At 39.9% G+C, this 18,586-nt stretch overlaps 1 protein-coding gene across 5 annotated transcripts in view; it reads right to left on the bottom strand.

Annotated features, from left to right (window-relative positions):
• Nucleotides 1–18,586, bottom strand: part of DCAF5 (DDB1 and CUL4 associated factor 5) — a 105,702-nt gene that overhangs the window by 64,052 nt on the left and 23,064 nt on the right. For 4 of the 5 annotated variants that reach the window (XM_082384382.1, XM_082384384.1, XM_082384385.1 and 1 more), the window contains exons 2-5: nt 10,847–10,990; nt 8,480–8,516; nt 7,415–7,554; nt 5,479–5,608 (exon numbers count right to left, since the gene is read on the bottom strand). In XM_082384382.1, the coding sequence (XP_082240508.1) occupies nt 5,479–5,608; nt 7,415–7,554; nt 8,480–8,516; nt 10,847–10,990 (451 nt within the window). Of the gene's footprint in view, nt 1–5,478; nt 5,609–7,414; nt 7,555–8,479; nt 8,517–10,846; nt 10,991–11,459; nt 11,582–18,586 lie in introns of those variants that run through there. The other variant, XM_082384383.1, reaches the window with a different exon arrangement.

Raw genomic sequence — 18,586 nt, 5'->3', positions numbered from 1 at the left:
AAAGTGATGTTTAAGGACATGTGCTATGTGCCAGAAACAAGAGGCAGGTTAAGAAGCCAGTGTAGTCAACACCTTATGGAAACAGTGATATGGACCTGAAATAGGGCAGGGGCTTTAAGAACTGAAAATAGTGGCCAGGCACTAACACAGAGCAAGGCTGGTCATGGCAGAGGGAGGGAGAAACAGAAGAGTCAAATGAGACTCTAGGATTTTAGCCAGGATGAGTACAAGAGTGATGGCGACATTAATAAAAATACAGAACTTAAAGGTATACAGTTTTAGGGGAAAAAAAACAAGCTTTTATTACAGTCGTCAATAGATGGGACATTTGCCTGAGTATTGGATATATACATATAAACAGTAAAGGTGGGTGAGTGGGAGAGGAGAGTGAGAAAGCAGAGTATAAATGCCTTTTCGGGCCTTTGAAGTTGAACACTTGGGCTCTATTTTCCCATAATAGTATGAGCAGCCTGCAAATGCAATGTGGCAGAGTTTGCCTAGCTGTTCAGAAGGCAAGGAGTTACACTTAATTTGGTCTCTACAGAAGTAGGATTGGCACAGGCCGAGAGAACATTTAGGCCCCAAAGCCAGGTGAGTTACTAAGAGCAATTCCTTTCTGATAGCAGGAATTTGAACTCATTACCCATTATCAAATGTGTCATTTACACAACACGTAAAAGCACCAGCTTATAAGGTAAGTCTTTACAGGAATTCCTGGCTTGCCCTAGTTTTATTATTGAGTGGGAAAGAACCACTCTCTTTATTATCCTTGTCAAAGCAAGACATTGTTACCTGTCACAGAACTAACGGTTCCTGACAAAAACTGACAAACTAAAGATACGAGAAGGGAGAGAGGTGGTGAGTGAGCAGACAGCTAAAACAGGCAACGAAAACGGTGAGACAAGGAGAGTAACAGCAGGGAAAACTTCACTTTCCCTGAACACTTTGGATGTTCAAGGAGTTCAGTTTTGAAAACTGTTCAGAGGCCACTGCAATAGTCCAAGCAAGACATCATAACTGGGATGTTGGCAGTGATAGAGGAGAGGATGGTTGTGAAAAGACATCGGCAGAAATAATCTAAATGAAATAAACCAAACCTCGCCCAAACTTGCAATGTATACTTGTATATGTGAAGTTTTCTCTTATCCAGTCACTTATACTCAAGTTCCCCAGCTACGGCCCCCTCATTTCCACTAAAATCCCCAAAGCAGACCCTCAAACTCCAATGATTACATGACCAGGGAAGTAACATAAATGAGAGAAGCACACCTGGATTAAGACATCAAGGAGTGGTGGAACCTGTAACACATCCCAAAGGTTTAAAGAGGAACCCATGACTCAACTTCGGCTGACTGTTGCCATGTGAGAATAAAGGTCCAATGACATCAGATTTTTTGACTTTTTCAAGAGATGTTAGAAACTGTGATTTTTTTCTGTGTAATTTTCTAAACACTATTACATCATGTAGGCCAAGCAAAATATCTCCGTGGGTTGAATATGACCTATGCGCAACTAGTTTACAACCTCTGTTCTAAAGTTTTACAAAAGAAAAATTAAGAGCATGTGTAGGTTTCCAGGGTTAGGAGAGCAAGAAACATGGGAAGTCAGCATGAAGACTGGGGCTGGGCCAGAAGACAGTGAAAAGGGAGGCAGAAACTCTAAAGGCCTCAGACTCTAGAGTTGGACAGGCCTGTATTAAAAAAATTTGAGAGGAATTCTGACAAAGTTTTATTTCAAGGAGGCATAGATGAAAGAAAACTAGAACATACAGGGGAGGATATAATACACATATATGCATGTTATTTCACCTCTGTACCTTGACTTCCTTATCATTAAAATAGGAATAATAGAATCTATTTCATAAGGTTGTCATAGGATTAAATAAGGAATTATTCATATAACTGTCATTATCCCCAGTATGTAATGCTTAATAAATGTTGGCTATTATTTATTATTATGAGGCACCGAGAGGTGAAGTAACATGCTCAAGATCACATGGCTATTAAGGTATACTGCCTGGCTCCGTACCCAGGATGTACTTCACATCCTACACTCTAAACCTTCAAGCTCTTCTGCCTCCCTTTACAATCTGTACAATAGGAAGTCAGATCAGATGATAACTGAAGTCCCTTCTAGAGCTGACACTTTATTCTACCAGCCAGCCCTCTAGTCAGCTTACTTCAGGGCAGTAGTAGGACAAATATGAACCTGTTCACACTCCTATGGGCTACCTGCTAAAGTGGAGGGACACAGCTTAGGCTTGGGGTAGGGCAGGGAAACCATTCCAGCATGGAACCACCCATAAGGTAAGCTAGGAAGGAAAAGATATTCAATGTGAGCCCCCCTTATTGTTCCACGGAGATATATTTGTTTCTAGGGAGCCACTGGGTCACTTGAATAGGCCCAGAATTCACACATGTGCCCAAGCTACTACAAGCTGGAAGTTACTTAGAAGCCTGCTAAGGAACCACAACAGGCTCTAAATCAAGAATCTTTAGAACACTGAGTGACTCATCCTCTTGGGGTTCAAGGGTCTCTATGAGAACCTGGTAAAAGCTCTCCTTGTCCCTAGAAAAAAATGCCACGTGTGCTCGCTCAGATACACAAGCACACATGATTTTACCTGCAATTACAAGGGGTTCACAAATTCCCTAAAATCTTTCCCTAGACTTTAAGTATCCCTGAAATAGATCATCTCTCCTGTTCCAGGCTTGTCCTCCCAGGCAATTCAGAATTGTCCCAAGATCTGGGTTGGGGTTTCTAGGCAGCTGTGTTTAGGAGACAAGTCATCCATTGCAACTCAGCATAATTAATCCTGCATGGAAAAGACAAGGGCTGTCTCTTTTCTCCCCACGCCAACTTGCACTGAGAAAATTCAAACAGAAAAGATCTGCAGTTTAATCCCCAAACACTAGTGGATGTGAAGAACAGGACCTCAAGAATATTTCATACCCTTTTTCTGTCTCATATCCATAAAACCTTAGAAAAGTTGAAAGAAACAGGTAAAAACATCCTAGTCTCCACAGCACTGTGCTCCTCCTTTTATTCCAAAAAAGGAATCAGTCAAGATTGCCAATTAGCTCTACTAGATGACTTTTCTCCCACATGGGCTTAGAAAACTATAGGTTACCAAAGAAACCACATAACCTCACCCATAAATGAAGAAGTAATCAAAACAAGAAGATATTTTTCCCCCATAAGACTTGCAACAGTTTAAGTGTTCATGACGGTCAGGAGATGCATGTAGTCTCATGCACAGTTGGTAAGTTTGTAAATCAGTGCAGCCTTTTGTGGTCGTGGGAAAATTTGACAATTTTTATAAAAAATGTAAAAACATACACTCTTTGTTTGATGCAGCAATTACCTAGACATTTTTGCAAAGGTAGGCCAAGATAGATGTGTGACCAGGGTCAGTGAAGCATAGTTTATAATGGCCCAAACAGGAAACAAGAAGTCTGGTTGTTGGGTACATGATATGAATGGAATACCATGTAGCCATTAACAGAATGTGCTAGATTTGCAAGTGCTTATATGAAAAAAGCTCCAAGACATATTATTAATTGAAAAAAGAAGCTGAGCACAGTGGTATTATTATGTGGTTCCTTTAGTCTAAATTCTTTTAAGGATATATATTCTTTACACGAGTTACACGCATTAAGTTATGTTCTGGACAGATACATAAGAAACTGTTCACTGTAGTTACCTTTGGAGATAGTGACTAGAGACCAGGAAAGAGAAGTACTGTATTGATGTAAAACATTTAAAAAACATACAAGCAACAGAGATAATCTTGAGATGGGATTTTCTTTTTCTATCTTTTTTTTCTTTTCATTACACTTTTCTGGATATAGACCTTAAATCTAATAAATGTTACTATAAAAGTAAAGCAGAAATCTCACTTAGAATTTTTTAAAAAGAAAGAAGCCATGTTTAGTGAGGAGACAAGTAGAAAGGGGAGGAGGGTCCAAATATAATGCACAGTAGGAAGCTGGTAGAGGAAAATCGGGAGAAGCGTAAACGTTCAACCCCCCTCTTCTCTCAAGACACTGCTGACATCATGAACTACTCAAGCTTTCCACTGGCGATGAACAGCTCAGGGCTCACTCCAGTTGCCAGCTATTCATTCTCAGTATGGGAGACAGCAGGTTGGGAGAAAGCTGGCATCTTTAGTCCAAATTCTGCCTTTTGTGATAAGGACAAGGCAGAACAGTTGTTCCTGAAGAGCCCAAAGTGGCAGAGGAGGCTACAGCCGAACACAGGAGATTGTCTTCCTGGCAGAGAACAAGCCTCCCTCAGCACACAGCGTGAAGGCACAGCAGGGGTCCTGCTACTACACGCATTTCAGCCACATGGAAAAGGAAGAGCCAGGTGCACAGGCAACAGAGAGCAGGAGAAATCTCTGCTGCCCTATGGAGCCTCAGGGAGCCCTGCTCAACACCAGGGATCCCCTTCTGGGCTACACAGATCTGCCATAGATCCAAACTCATCAGACTGCCCCATGGAGAGAATTAGCTAGAACAAAAAATCACCAAGGAAGATAATCCTCTGTACTCAATTGCCCCTTTCATCCGAGGCCCATGAAATAAGTCATAACCTCGCTTACTTTCCATGATACTCTTCTGCAATAGTACCTTAAAGTGGGAAGTTACCTCCATGTAGAATTTTCAGAGGAGCTAGCAATGCATGCAAATCTTTCATAAAGCAAGGTTTGGCTTCATGTACAGATGCCATAAAAGGTCATCTCTCCCCCATGGGATTTAAGGAACATGAAAGAGGCTCCTACTTGCTCCATCCACATACTTCTCTTAATGATGTCTGAAATTCCCCCATGAGTGATTCGGACCATCAGCTCAGAATTGTCCTAAGTGTACTCTTTAATAATGCAAACAGAAGGGGAACACATTAGGTCCCTAACACTGTAGTGCAGTGGCTCTTAACCTTTATTGTTGTAGTCACTCGTCCTTTTGTGAAAGTGAAAAAAGCTAAACTCCCTTCTCAGAAAAACATACTTAGATGAATACACAATATAATTTCCATGCAGTTTGGGGGTTCACAGTCTTCCTGAAGCTCACATCCCCTTCAGCCCAGGGTTAAGAATCCCCAGTTCAGGGGCAATGCGTTTAACAAATCACCATCACTCCCCCAGAAGGCCTCCCATGCATTTGGGGAACCCTGGATCTAAAGTTAGAAGGTAGTGCTGAAGAGAGCTCTGCCATTGCAAAGTTTGCCTAGAACTGATGCTGTCTAGAGTCCAGATTATAATTTATGATTCCTCCTTAGCAAGGAGTGTGGGTATCTCACACTGCCTGCCCCTTGGAAATAGGGTCTCCCTGGCTTCAGAGACACTGGGATATGTTGGGAGATGTCCAACTGAGATCAACTGCCAATCAGGTTCTCAAGACTGTTGCTGACTGATGACATTACCTGCGAGTTGAGTCAGGGGAAAGTTTTAACAACTTCTGAGTAAAGGGGGCTCACCTCTGAGGTTTTCGAATATCCCAGAGTCCCACTCCTTCCTTTGAATTGGCTGTGGCCAATAACCTGGGCTCCACAGGGTTGAACATGACACTGTGAAAGGCTGATGGGTAGTTGGCCAGGCAGAAGGGCTCTGTGAAGAGAGAAATTCTGATCAGTCCACTTCAGGCACTCCTGGGCCTGTGGCAGGCAGACAAGCAGGAATGTGAAAGCAAGAGGAGCACAGTCATTAACAATCACCCCAGTGGGCTGGAAGCCAGTGTAGTACATCATTCCAGTAGCCACGCTTATTCACAAGGTCCCCACAAGTCCTGGCACACATCTTCTGCACCAGAAAGTCTGCAAACAGCAACTTAAACACATATACACAAATTTTAAGCTATAATGCCGAGAAATAAACATAGTACCTATTCAGATCCTGTAACAAAACAGAAATGGTCACTGTAAATGGGAAGTTAAGCTGTTTTACAGTAAGTAAAACTGAATTCCTCATGAGTTAAAAAAATTCACAGTCAATTACTGGTAGGATTATTATACCTGAATCCAAATTTACTAGCTTTAGAAGTTGAAAGTTTTAAAACTACACAAAGATTTAATGAAGACAAAATAAAACAATAGTGCAGTTTTTCCTTCTGGTAATATTGCTCCCTAAATTGAAAAGAAAATAGCCTCAGTCTAGAATTTTAAGATTTCATTTCCAATGTTGGAATACTTAAAAAAAAAAATAAAGGCATCTAGTACTTGAACTTCTCTTGCATCCAGCCAGTTTCTAATCAACTTCACCTAGAAACCCTGCAGCCTCTTGCATATACTAGCTGGCTCCAGGTGAGGAAGGAATCACTTTGCTGCCTGTGGGGGACATACTCCTATGGAAGTTGTTTAGAAGCAATAGACAGAAAGCACTCCTCAGTCTATGATTTCCATATGTGATACTTCACAGGCCTCTGGGCACAGGGAGTGCTCAATAATCTCAGCCACGAGGCAGTTCAGACAAAGGAGAAGTCCACGTACCAAGCAAACCATTTCACTCAACCATAGCTGCTGCTTTTGGCTGCCATGCCTGCCTGACTCTGAGAACAAACTTCTCTTATAGCCTGAACCTCAATAATGAGCACAGACCAGCATATTAAATGCTCAGAATATAGAAGAATAAAAAGACTCAGAGTCTGCCAGACAAGGTAGGCAAGATAGTAACTCTATGTACATAGGTATGGTCATGACAAAGCTGCACCAAGAGTGGGGCTGGGGGTGGCACTGAGGGTATGCTGGAGGAAAGAGCCTTTGAAGGTAGAGTGACAGAAGTCTCTCTGCAGGAAATGAGCTGAAAAGATGCATTTCCTGAAGAACTTCAGAGAAATTCAACAAGACAAATTCTTAATTTTACATTTCAGAGACCCAAAGAACACATTTGGAAGAGGAACTCACCCAGACAATCCCCCTTAAACAGAGGGTATCTGCTATCATTTTAAGTTCCTACGCACAGTGAAGGTGAGGTTCTGTGGTTCTTTCAGCAAAATAACAACCCTGGATCTAGGATGTAACGAAGTGCACAACACCCCCATTCTCTGTAAATAACCAAGAATATGTGCATGTCAGCACCATGCACAAAGCTGGCGCTTGGTGGCTACTCTCCACAAATGAGGCACCACATGTTCTGTTCCTTGGGGCTACTACACAGCAAGATACTGTGGTGTTTACTCCAAGTGCAAAGGTCTGTGGAGATTCACAAGTGATTGGAGGAGGATTGGCAAAGGTGCCTCACTTCTGACTACTCAGGGGTAAGGTGGGACCTCCAGAGATACATTTATGTCCCTATGTGAGTTTCCTCTCCCTTTATAGCACTTCTACCCAGGCTACTCAAGTCATAGACTGGATCTGCTATGAACTTGACATCAAACTCTTCAACACAGTCCAACCACCTTTTGCACAGTGACCCTACCTCCATGGGGAGATTCCCGGATGTCCCAGATGAGAACCCGGCCATCATCTGAGGAGCTGGCAAAAATGTTGTCATTCACTGGGCTCACTGACAAGCCATACACCGCATCTTCATGAGCAAACACATCTAAGGTCTCACTGCTGAGAGACAGAGAGCAGAGAGAGGCACACAGGCACACACATACACACAAAAGTAGTGCAGAGTTAAAGCCCTCTAGTTCCTAGAATGGAGTTCTCTTTCATTTCCAGGAGAAAGTCAACCTAGCTAAACCCAAAGGATATTACATTTACTAAAAAGTAGGTATTCAACTTCCAGGCTAAAAAAAAAAGTATTACTAAAGAGATAAGACTTCATGACAAGTTTGTTTTTTGCACTAAATAAGCATATTTAAAAGTGACTCAAGGCAATTCCCTGGAGGTCCAGTGGTTAGGACTCAGCGCTTTTCACTGCTGGAGCCCGGGTTCAATCCCTGTTCGGGGAACTAACATCCCCACCCCCAAAAAAGTGACTCAACTGATGAGTTTCATGTTTTCACTTACTACAGAATGCATCTGCTTGTGTACAGTCTTGGGGGTGGTGCTGGATTTCCAAAAAGTGAGGGAAAGCTTTAAAGCAGCCCTGATGCCAGCAGGGGTAGAAGAGGGATCCCTGGCAGTCTGGCATGGTGAGTAAAAGCATGGCTCCAAAGCCAGGCTGCCTACGTTCAGATCCTAACATCACTTGACCTTAAGTTACCTAATATCTCTATGCCTCAGTTTCCTAATTGAGATCATAATAGTATTGCCTCATAAAATTATTGTGAGGGTTAAATATTATGTTTCCTTCCCTTCCAACCTCTCCCTTTAAATTTTTACCTGAAAACTATAATTTTATATCAACTTTGTAAATCTTTTTTAAATCAAAATTTTATTTCAAAACTATTACAGAAATCTTTTTCAGCAAAGGACAGTTGATTTCATGTTATTTTCTTCAAAAAACAAGAACTATTTCGGTCTAAAGACATACCTGCCTTTCTTCATACGAAAGATGGAGTTAATTACCTTCATAAACCAACAATCTATTTACCTTTCAACATCATGGAGGATAACCTGCTCATCATTTCCTGCAAGGGAAAAAGCAGACATTTGGTAATTCCTGCAAAGTGATCCTGTTCATATTACAATTCAGTATTTTAAAGATTTCAGGGAAAACAAATGAACAAAGTCAATGTTAATATTTACAAATTAGGAGGGTTAATTAGAAAAAGGTTTATAAAAATAATGAAGAAGGATAGGATATTCTTATAGAGAATTTGAAAAAGCATAATAGCATGTAGATATAACATAATAACAGTTTCCAAAATGCATTATCCAGTGGATGATTAAAAAAACAAAAAACTGTAGCTATTCAGGAAAAGAATAAATGATCATGGGCAAATCAATCCATTCATCCAAGCTAGCTTTTTTTTTTTTTTTTTTAAAACAAAACATTCATTAACTGTGAGACCTGGAAAAATATCTGTAACTTTTTTATGTCTCAGTAAAATAGGAATAACAATTGTATCTACTTCATAGAGTTATCGTGAAGACAAGAATATAAAAGCATTTGGAGTAGGACTAAGCCCCCAACAAACGTTTGCTACTATTCATACCCTGATCATCTTTTATAGCATTAAAATCTAATGATAGTGTGATCCTAAATAATGGGAAAGTTTTTATCCACAATTTTTTTCTCTTGCATTTCTCAAGGAATCTAAAAATACTGCATCCATGATATGTGTAGTCCTGCCTTCAAATGGTTTATATAGCCAAAAAATAAAAATCCCAAAATGAAGACAGTAAAAAAATTTCCCACTCTATGCTAAAAGCATAAGCAGTAGAGATGTGGCCAGGTCATCTTAAAGTCCTCACTGTAACTCTATTGTGGGTTCATACCAAGTAAATCAAACCCATACTAATGCCTTTTAGGTAACAGGCACAGTGTGAGGTGCTGAGGATACGAGAGGAATGAATAAGATTGAGGAATTCACAGTCCACCTGCACAAACAACTAATAGTTGACAAGATGGGTTACCTTATTGTAGCGATATGCTCTACAATGGAGACACAAATAAAGGAGCAATTGTGTCCTTTATGAGCAGGGTGAAAGTACATGGCACAAAGTGGGAATATTTTTATGGGGAAGGAGACACTTGAATAGAAACTCAAATAACTCAAAACTCTTACTGATGGAAGACTTATGGGAATTGGTGGGGTCTGGACAATTAATCATGGCCTATGGAGGAACAGTATGGGCAAAAGGCACAGGGCACTTAAGATGACAAGTGATTTAGTGAACTAGAGCACAAGATGCAGGGGAGGAAGATGAGGCCCGATAGGTAGACTGGATTTAGGCTTTATCCTGTGGATGGACATGTAGGGTCAAAGGTTCACATGGTTGAAGAAAACTCGTATAAGCAATGAATAAGGAGAGTTAGATACCGGTAGTAGAAATCACAGCAGGACACTGCAGTAGTCCAGGCCAAAGATGAGGACCTGAATCAGAGCAGTGGGTATAGCAAGAGAGCAGAAACTAAAGGATGGATATGAGGCTTTCAAAATAGATCTGACAGTGTAGTTGGTGACTTACAAGATGTGAAAATCAAAGAAAGGCAGGTCTGAGGCTGACTTTGAGATTTCTATTAGACTGAACCACATGAAATTGTCATTTTTGTAAGCTGAAAATGCTCCAATGTCAGCAGTTTCTTAAAAGTTAAACCTAACAACTTACATAATTAGTTGAATGGTGATAATAACCGAGAAAGGGAAACCAGGAAACAAGAGGAAATATTTGTGCAGGGGAGAAGGACTAATAATCTTAGTTTTAGATCTGCTGGATTTAAATTACTTTTGGAAAACAAAGGTAAATATTTGGTGGGGAAATCTGCAGTGCATAAGAGAGGTCAGGGCTAGAAACGTAGTGGTCAGAAAGGAGTGTGATTGATGGACGCCATCATCAAGAGGCTGGCTTGAGCAAAAGCCATTCCAATTATACCCCAACACAACGTTTTTTCAAACAGGAGCCACCCATGGGTCATACACCAATTTGAGTCACAACCTTTAAAATCTTTAAAAACAAAACAGAATAGAATAGAAAAAAAAAAAATCAGAGTGTACCACACATACTAAGGTTAAGTACTCTTTCTAACATGTTTCTGTGTACCAGACTGCAATGTGAAAAGTTTTCTACCAAAAAAGAAAGAGAGAAAGAACAAGAGCAAAGGAGAGAAAGAACAGACAGACATTAGTCTAATACATGTGTCTAAACTGCTGTAATGCAGAGAAGACAAGCTATGGGAAACCAGTAATTCCACAACTCAGTGAGATAAAGGAAGGAAAATTAAGGAATAATTTTAGCACTCCTTTATCTGAAATCCCAGCCACAGTTTCCCAAGGGGAAATCTCCTTCTTCTCACCTCCAGAGAATACTTTGGTGTTCCCACTGTTGAAAGCCAGGCAAAAAATGTTGGAATGATGCTCTCCTTTCAGCTGTATGGGCTTAACTCTGGAGTGGATAGCTTGTTCCATGTGCCATAGTAGAACCCGGCGATCATCTCCTCCTTGAGAGGCAAGTAAGAATCTAGAGTTAAAAGAGCTGACATTTCAAGGCTGACATTTGGTTTTGCCAGCCTGAATCCCATACTTTCCAAAACTGCATCTCCTCAACTCTGTGAGATTCTGATGGGACACATAAACCCAGAACTCTACCCCCTTAACCGTCAGTAGACACATGGCCTCTAAGCCACTCACTTTTCCCCAGAAATTACATCTTGAACAGATACAGAGAAATTTCTGAATTTCCAGAGACCCAGTTGTTTAAATATTTCTTCATTTGCTACCTAAAATCCTTCCACTAATGTCCCCCCACCTTTTTTTTGTCTAACAGAACCTCAGTTGGTTTCTACTGCTTGCAATCAAAGAACTCTAAATATGCTAGTATTTATAGCATAAAAGTTTCCAAAGCACTCTCCTTGATGTGATCTCGCTGACTATGGGACACCAGACAAATGACAACTGAGGAGGAATTGCCTGTCACAGTAGCAGGATCAAGACAGAACTTGGCTCTCATGAAGCTCAGTCCAGCTCTTTCCTCTGCATAATTCTCAATAGTCTGAGTTGAATGAGCAATATTATACTGCATGAGCCAGGTCCTGGAGAATGAGAAGATACATGTTCTACATATTCTTTACATTTGCAAATGCATTATACACATCTGGAAGGATGAACAATGGACTGTAAACAGTGGTTACTACTTCCAGGGAACAGGATTAAAAGAGAGGTAGAGGACAGATTAAGAGGGTTTTTACTTTTACTTTATAGATTTGGCACTGCTTGACTCTTTACAACAAACCTATATTATATTCCGAATAAAAATTTAACTTACAACAGGAGCAAACATGGGCAGCAAGCCATCGTAAGCTCTATACCTCTGCCTCCCCTCCTCCATTCAATATAATAGCCACAAATTATATCACATCCATAACAAGGGCACGCCATGCAACCACTCAATCAGTAGATCTGTAAGAACTAACTCAGAAAGATGACCAAAGGTCTTTATTAGGGAAAAAAACGAGGTGTAAAACAGTATGCATACCAACATCCATTTGTGTAAAACAAATTTTTAAAAAGCTCCAATACAGCAGGAACCTTGTCAGTTTTGTTCACTGCAGAATTCCCAGCACCTAAATGAATGCCCCAAAGAGTAGACATTGAATGAATATGCTTATGCTTGCATATCTATGCTTGTACTTGCATATCTAGATGGCTACAAAAGAAGTTTTTAGTGGACACCACCTCTAGGCTAGAATTGTTTGGAGACTTTACATTGTAGTAAAACATATATAGCAGAAAATGCACCATTTTAACCATTTATAAGCATACAATTCAGTGGCGTTAAGTATATTTGCAGTGTTGTACAACCATCACCATTATCCATCTCCAGAACTTTTACATCATCCCAAACTGAAACTCTGTACCCAATAAAAAATAACTCTCCCCAGCGCTCAGTAACCACCATTCTACTTTCTGCCTCTATGAATTTGATTACTCTAGGTACTCCCATATAAGTGGCATCATACATTTGTCCTTTTGTGTCTGCTTATTTACTTAGCGTAATGTCTTCAAGGTTCATCCATATTGTAGCACGTATCAGAATTTCATTCTTTGTAAGGCTGAGTAATATTTCATTACATACATACTGTTATTTTTTTGAGTCCATTCATCCATCTATGGACATTTAGGTTGTTTCCATCTTTTGGCTATTGTGAATAACGTTGCTAAGAGCATATGGATGTACAAATATCTGTTCAAGTCCCTACTTTCAGTTCCTTTGGGTATACACCATTGGAAAATTTTATGTTTTAATTTTTACTTTATACCTTCCTTTACTACTTGACATTTTGCCATAAACATATTTCCTCTTTTAGTAGAAAAAAAAAATCAGTAGAAAACATAGTAGCCAAATCATACTTATTCTCCCTCTCCTAGAAAGAAGTTGCCTTCATTCCTTGAGTTCCTTTGTTTCTTGAGATCCTTCTTCCTTCCATTGTCCATCAAAATCAAGTTCTGTGTCCTCCTCCAAAGTATTTCACTGTCTACCCTTAAGGGAATGATCCCTTAAGTATGGCCCACAATGTTCTGTGTTTATGATTTGCCTAATTCAACTATGAGTTCTCTGGCCTGGGATGGTTATTTAAATTCTATGTCTCTTATAAGTTAAGGTCATGAAAATAAGCTTTGGGTTTTTGTTGTTTTATTTTAATGAAAAATGGCATAAAGGGGTTTTCCTCCCTATTAATAGATTTAGACAGGTCACGGGCACTTTAGTTCTACATAGTCTCTACTCTTACTGTTTTTTCCCCAACACTTGAGACCACAGGTCAGGGACTTGGCACTGTTTTTGCTACTTTGTATCTTATATTTAGAGAAATATTTCTCTGTGCCCATGTCTCTATCAAAAGTGAAAAATTAAAAGATAAAGAGGCCCACATGTTTCTTCAACTTACTCATGTTTCTAATCTAATCTCCCTGAGCCTGAGTTTCATCAAATACAAAACTGGGATCATAACAGCTCTACTCTCATGGGTTTTATAGATTATAAAGTCAAGTACAAGAGAGTTAAGTAATCTGCCAAGGTCACAACAGTAAGTAAAGTGGTTGAGCCAAGATTCAAAAGCAAGCAGTTAAGACTCCCCACTCTCTTAACCACTACTCTGGATTGCTTGCCTTATAGAATGAAAAATAAACCATAACAGACAAAGCAAATTCACCTGATGGACAACTGAAGGGATTCTCTGCCTTGGTAGCACAACTCAAAAATGAGTAGGTAAGAATAAAACAAAGGACCACAGGACTAAAAACAGAAACCAACTTAACTGGAGTAAACGGAGGGAGCAGGGACAGGGACCAGGAAAGGCTTGCCTGAAATTATAAAGATTCTAGCAATGCACAAAACCGATAACGGCTTATTATAAAGAACATACAAAGAATTCCTACAAATCAACTTTGAAAACAACTAGGAAAAGAGGCAAATATGACAACTCACAGAAGAGGAAAACCAAATGGCCAACAGAGATTATAGAGGATCTCAACTTCTGTAGTAATCAGGGAAATGTAAATTATAATTTAGATACCTTCTTACAAAATGGCACAAAGAAATGTACAAAAGAATGTTCACTGCCTCATTGTTCATAATAGCAAAAAAAAAGGTAGATAACATAAATATCCATCAATATATAAACTGATAAAACCGATTGGAATACAAACACGAATGAAATCTAAGCACAATGGAACACTATACAGCATTTAAAATGAGCTACAGATACGTGTACTGAAATGAATACATCTTGAAAACCTAGTATTAAGTAATAAAAACAAGTTTCAGAAGGATATGTAAAGGAAAACATTAAGTATATAGTTTTAAATATGCAAAACAATACCATGTTATTTATGAATAAACACACAAATAACAAAAGGGGATTACAAATGTACCTGTAAAGTTTTATTTCTTTTTAAAAAAACAACAGATTGGAAGAAAATTTAACAAACTGTCAACACTTTGTCAAATCTGATTGATACTTCTCTTCTTTATGTTTAAATATTTCATGACATTATTACATCAATGAGATATAGTACAGTATTGTGGTCATGTTAAAAAAGAAAAAAGTTCTTATCAGTTAGGGATGCATTCTGAAGTGGGTGAAATGGCGAACATCTGTAATTTCCTTTAAAATATTCCAAAAAAAAAATGTAGGGGGATAGGTGATTAATAAAATGTTGATAATTGTTGTAGATGGGTACACTACATTTTTGTATATGCTTGCACATTTCCATAAAATAAAAAAATATATATATTTTTAATGTTCATGATAGAAAAAGAAAATAAGACTCTCCAGGATGTGCTGGGATACCCATAGCAAAGAAATATAACTGAGGGCACCTCTGTGTTTGTTCATTAAGACCTATGCAGGCAGTACAACCTCTCTTGAACTGCAGCAGCTTAAAAAAAAAAAAAAATTCAATAAAAAAGAAAACAGAATATCTATACCTATGCACTTAAAGTCATAACCATTCTCAGCCAAAGGATCTTCCCCTATCACCCAGACAGCATTATCTTTAATACTCACTCTAGATTTAATTTTGCCAAATAAATTCTTTATGATTTTAAATGAATGGTTATTTGTAGAGTGCCTTGGGATCATTTAAAATGTGTCCTGGGGCTTCCCTGGTGGCGCAATGGTTAAGAATCCACCTGCTAATGCAGGGGACACAGGTTCGAGCCCTGCTCCGGGAAGATCCCACATGCCCCGGAGAAACTAAGCCCGTGCGCCACAACTACTGAAGCCTGTGTGCCACAACTACTGAAGCCCGCGCACCTGGAGCCCGTGCTCCGCAACAAGAGAAGCCACCACAATGTGAAGCCCGCGCACCACAACAAAGAGTAGCCCCTGCTCTCAGCAGCTAGAGAAAGCCCGTGTGCAGCAGCAAAGACCCAATGCAGCCAAAAATTAAATAAATGAATAAATTAATTAATTTAAAAAAATAAAATAAAATGATGTGTCCTTAGTACCTAAAATGATGATGACAGCCCAAGTCCACAGAAGATTGGAATCACTGAGGCAGAAACTATAGTTATGGCAGGGCCTGCTTCCTCTGCTTTGCCCTCAAGGTCAGTGTCAGAAGATGTAAGGTGCACATGCTCCTCCCACCCCTATTTCCTTAGGCAAGGTATTAAGAGCCCTGTGTAAAGATGACACTTTTCAACCATGTGTTGTCAAAAAACACAAACGGTGGAAACTGAGGCATAATCTGAAATTGCTGGGCTGCTTTTAAGCCAGTAGAGAGAGCAGAACAGCTGTGCCCAAAACTCTGACCCCACAAAGCAAAGGAGGGCTGGTGAAGCAAGGATAAATCAGTTTAGAACATGAAAAAAGCTCTACAGTTCTGTCTCTGTGAGTCACGTGGTCAGTTCAAAAAACCAAAGATGTATTGTAGAGTCCCACAGAGAGAGACTGTCTGACCTGCAAACAATCCAAGTGAAGAGTATGATCCTTTAAGCCAGCTCCGTGAGTCTGGCAGCAGTTGGGTGCTTGTGGGGTTGGCCCCAGCCTCTCAGACACTTCAGGGGGAGCACCAGGACCTCTTAGGAAGGCAAGGCCTTTCTGCTTCGTGCCAGTGCCAGGCAAGGGACAAGGAGAGGCCACGCCTTCTAAGCCTGGTTTCCTCACAAACCACTGCTTAGCTTCAACCCAGTTGAGAATCCCAAGAGAATACAACTACTTATGCTGGTCATCTTGGGTTGATTTAATTCTGTATCAAACTCACCAATTCATCCTAAAATGTACTATAATCACATTGTGGCAGCAGCTCTGTAGTTACAGAAAGACTTTATATTTAAATATTTCTCTTTTCCAGTGGGTTGTGAGCTATAAGCAGAAAGTCTGCAAGCTCTCACACCGCGCTGTTAACAAAAGAAATTATTTGGGCTTCCCTGGTGGCACAGTGGTTGGGAATCCGCCTGCCAATGCAGGGGACACGGGTTTGAGCCCTGGTCTGGGAGGATCCCACATGCCTCGGAGCGGCTGGGCCCGTGAGCCACAACTGCTGAGCCTGCACTCTGGAGTCCATGAGCCACAACTGCTGAGCCCACGTGTCACAACTACTGAAGTCCGCGCGCAGCAGCGCAGACCCAACACAGCCAAAAATAAATAAATTAATTAATTAAAAAAAAAAAAAAAAAGAAATTATTTAACATTCTTGTTAAAATAAGAGAAGTCCAGAAAAGCTGAGGCACAGAAGGAAAGAATTTGCTTTGGGTTTCCTCAAAGTCAGCCAAGCACAGGACAGATCTGAGAGAGCACTCTGAAACTCGGGATCAAATGCTCCTGCAGCACAACACTGTTTGCAGAGCAAAAGACGTTTACATGTCCATCAAACTAAGTCTCATTAAATAGTGTTCAGTGAAATAAGCCAAACACAAAAGGACAAAAACTGTATGATTCCACTTATATGAAGCACCTAGAGTAGTCAAATTCATAGAGACATAAAGTAGAAATGGTGGTGGCCAGGGGCTGGCGGAGGAACAATGGAGAACTGTTGTTTAATGGGTACAGAGTTTCAGTTCTGCAAAATGAAAAAGTTCTGGAGATGGATGGTGGTGATGGTTGTACAACAATGTCAATGTACTTAATGCTACTGAACAGTACACTTAAAAATGGCTAAAATGGTAAATTTAAAAAAAAAAAAAAAAAAAAAAAAGGAGTTCCGTGGTGGCCTAGTGGTGAGGATTCAGGGTGGCCCGGGTTCAACCCCTGGTTGGGGAACTGAGATCACACAAGCTGCGTGGCAGGGCCAAAAAATAAAAAATAAAATAAAATGGTAAATTTTGTATTATATATATTTTACCACAATTTTAAAAATGCAAAAAGTTTACTGTTCATATATATACTATGTATTAGGCAGGCAAAAAAAAGCATGAGGAGCTCTGTCTCTTCTGATATGGCATAATCACTAAGACGCAGTGTTAGTGACTGTGTTAACTATTCAAAACATTTTCTTTTAAAAAATGACACAGTGGGATTACATTCAGGGTTTAGGGTTCCATCTTTGTAGGCAGCAAAGGTGGTACAGGAAGTGCAAGCTTTCGAATGAAAGTGTCTGGATTCAAATCCTGGTTTCACCACCCATGTGTCCTGGGTGAGTTATTCTACTACTCTAGCTTCAACTTTATGACTGTAAAATGAAGAAAATGCCAACTATCTCCCAGGGTTGTTATGTTTGGGTGAGATAATAAATATAAAAGCACTTAGCCCAGTGTGTCATTTATTAGGTATATACACTCCTTAAAACATCCTACTTTCTCTTAAGTATCATCCATGAATTTGTCCCAATCTTCCAAACTCTTGTTTTAGGTGGCATAAGAGTATGAACAGCATGATGTATTTTAATAAAACAAAAGAATACACAAATTTGTACATGGAAGGGCAAATGTAAAATGGTTAACAGAAGTTACTCTTGGGGATAGCAATTTTACTTAATGCCCTTTTATACTGCTGCAGTTTTGTTTATTTTTTTAACCTGCAAAGATTTAAAGGAAATCACGCAGCCTGGTTTTCTTCTCAGCCTATTTATTCCTTCTTCTCCATGTGTGTAATCGCCACTCTGCGGAGCCAAACCTCTTTTTGTGACAACCATACCTCTCCTTGAGCTCTAAGAGGAAGCATGGAGATATAGAGGTGCAGCCTATGTGCCATACAGCCCAGCTACATCAGTGTATGAGAAATAAGTCTTTTGTTATTTCCCCAAAGTTGAAAATAATTAACTTTTGTATAAAAGTTTATTCACATATATCTTCACTTGCGAGGTAAGGATTATATAACCCTTTTTCCAGATGAGGATCAGAGAGACAAAATGACTTGCTAACAATCTAAGAAGCTAGGCCTTGAGCCTAAAACCAAGGTGTATCCTTTCTACCAAAGTGCAAGAGGCCAGGACACTACTTACAATTCCAAGTGAGGATGTTTCACAGCTTTACGCAGGGAAGAAAAGCACCATCCATCCAGAACTTTTCATCTTCCCAAACTGAAATTCCATATCCATTAAATATCAGCTGTTCATTCCTGCCTCCCCACTCCCCTGGCAACCACCATTCAACCTCT

This window comes from Balaenoptera borealis, assembly GCF_965194805.1.
Source record: "Balaenoptera borealis genome assembly, chromosome: 3".
NCBI lineage: Eukaryota > Metazoa > Chordata > Mammalia > Artiodactyla > Balaenopteridae > Balaenoptera > Balaenoptera borealis.
The sequence above is the reverse complement of the archived record's forward strand: the minus strand, read 5'-3'. Positions and strand labels throughout refer to the sequence as shown.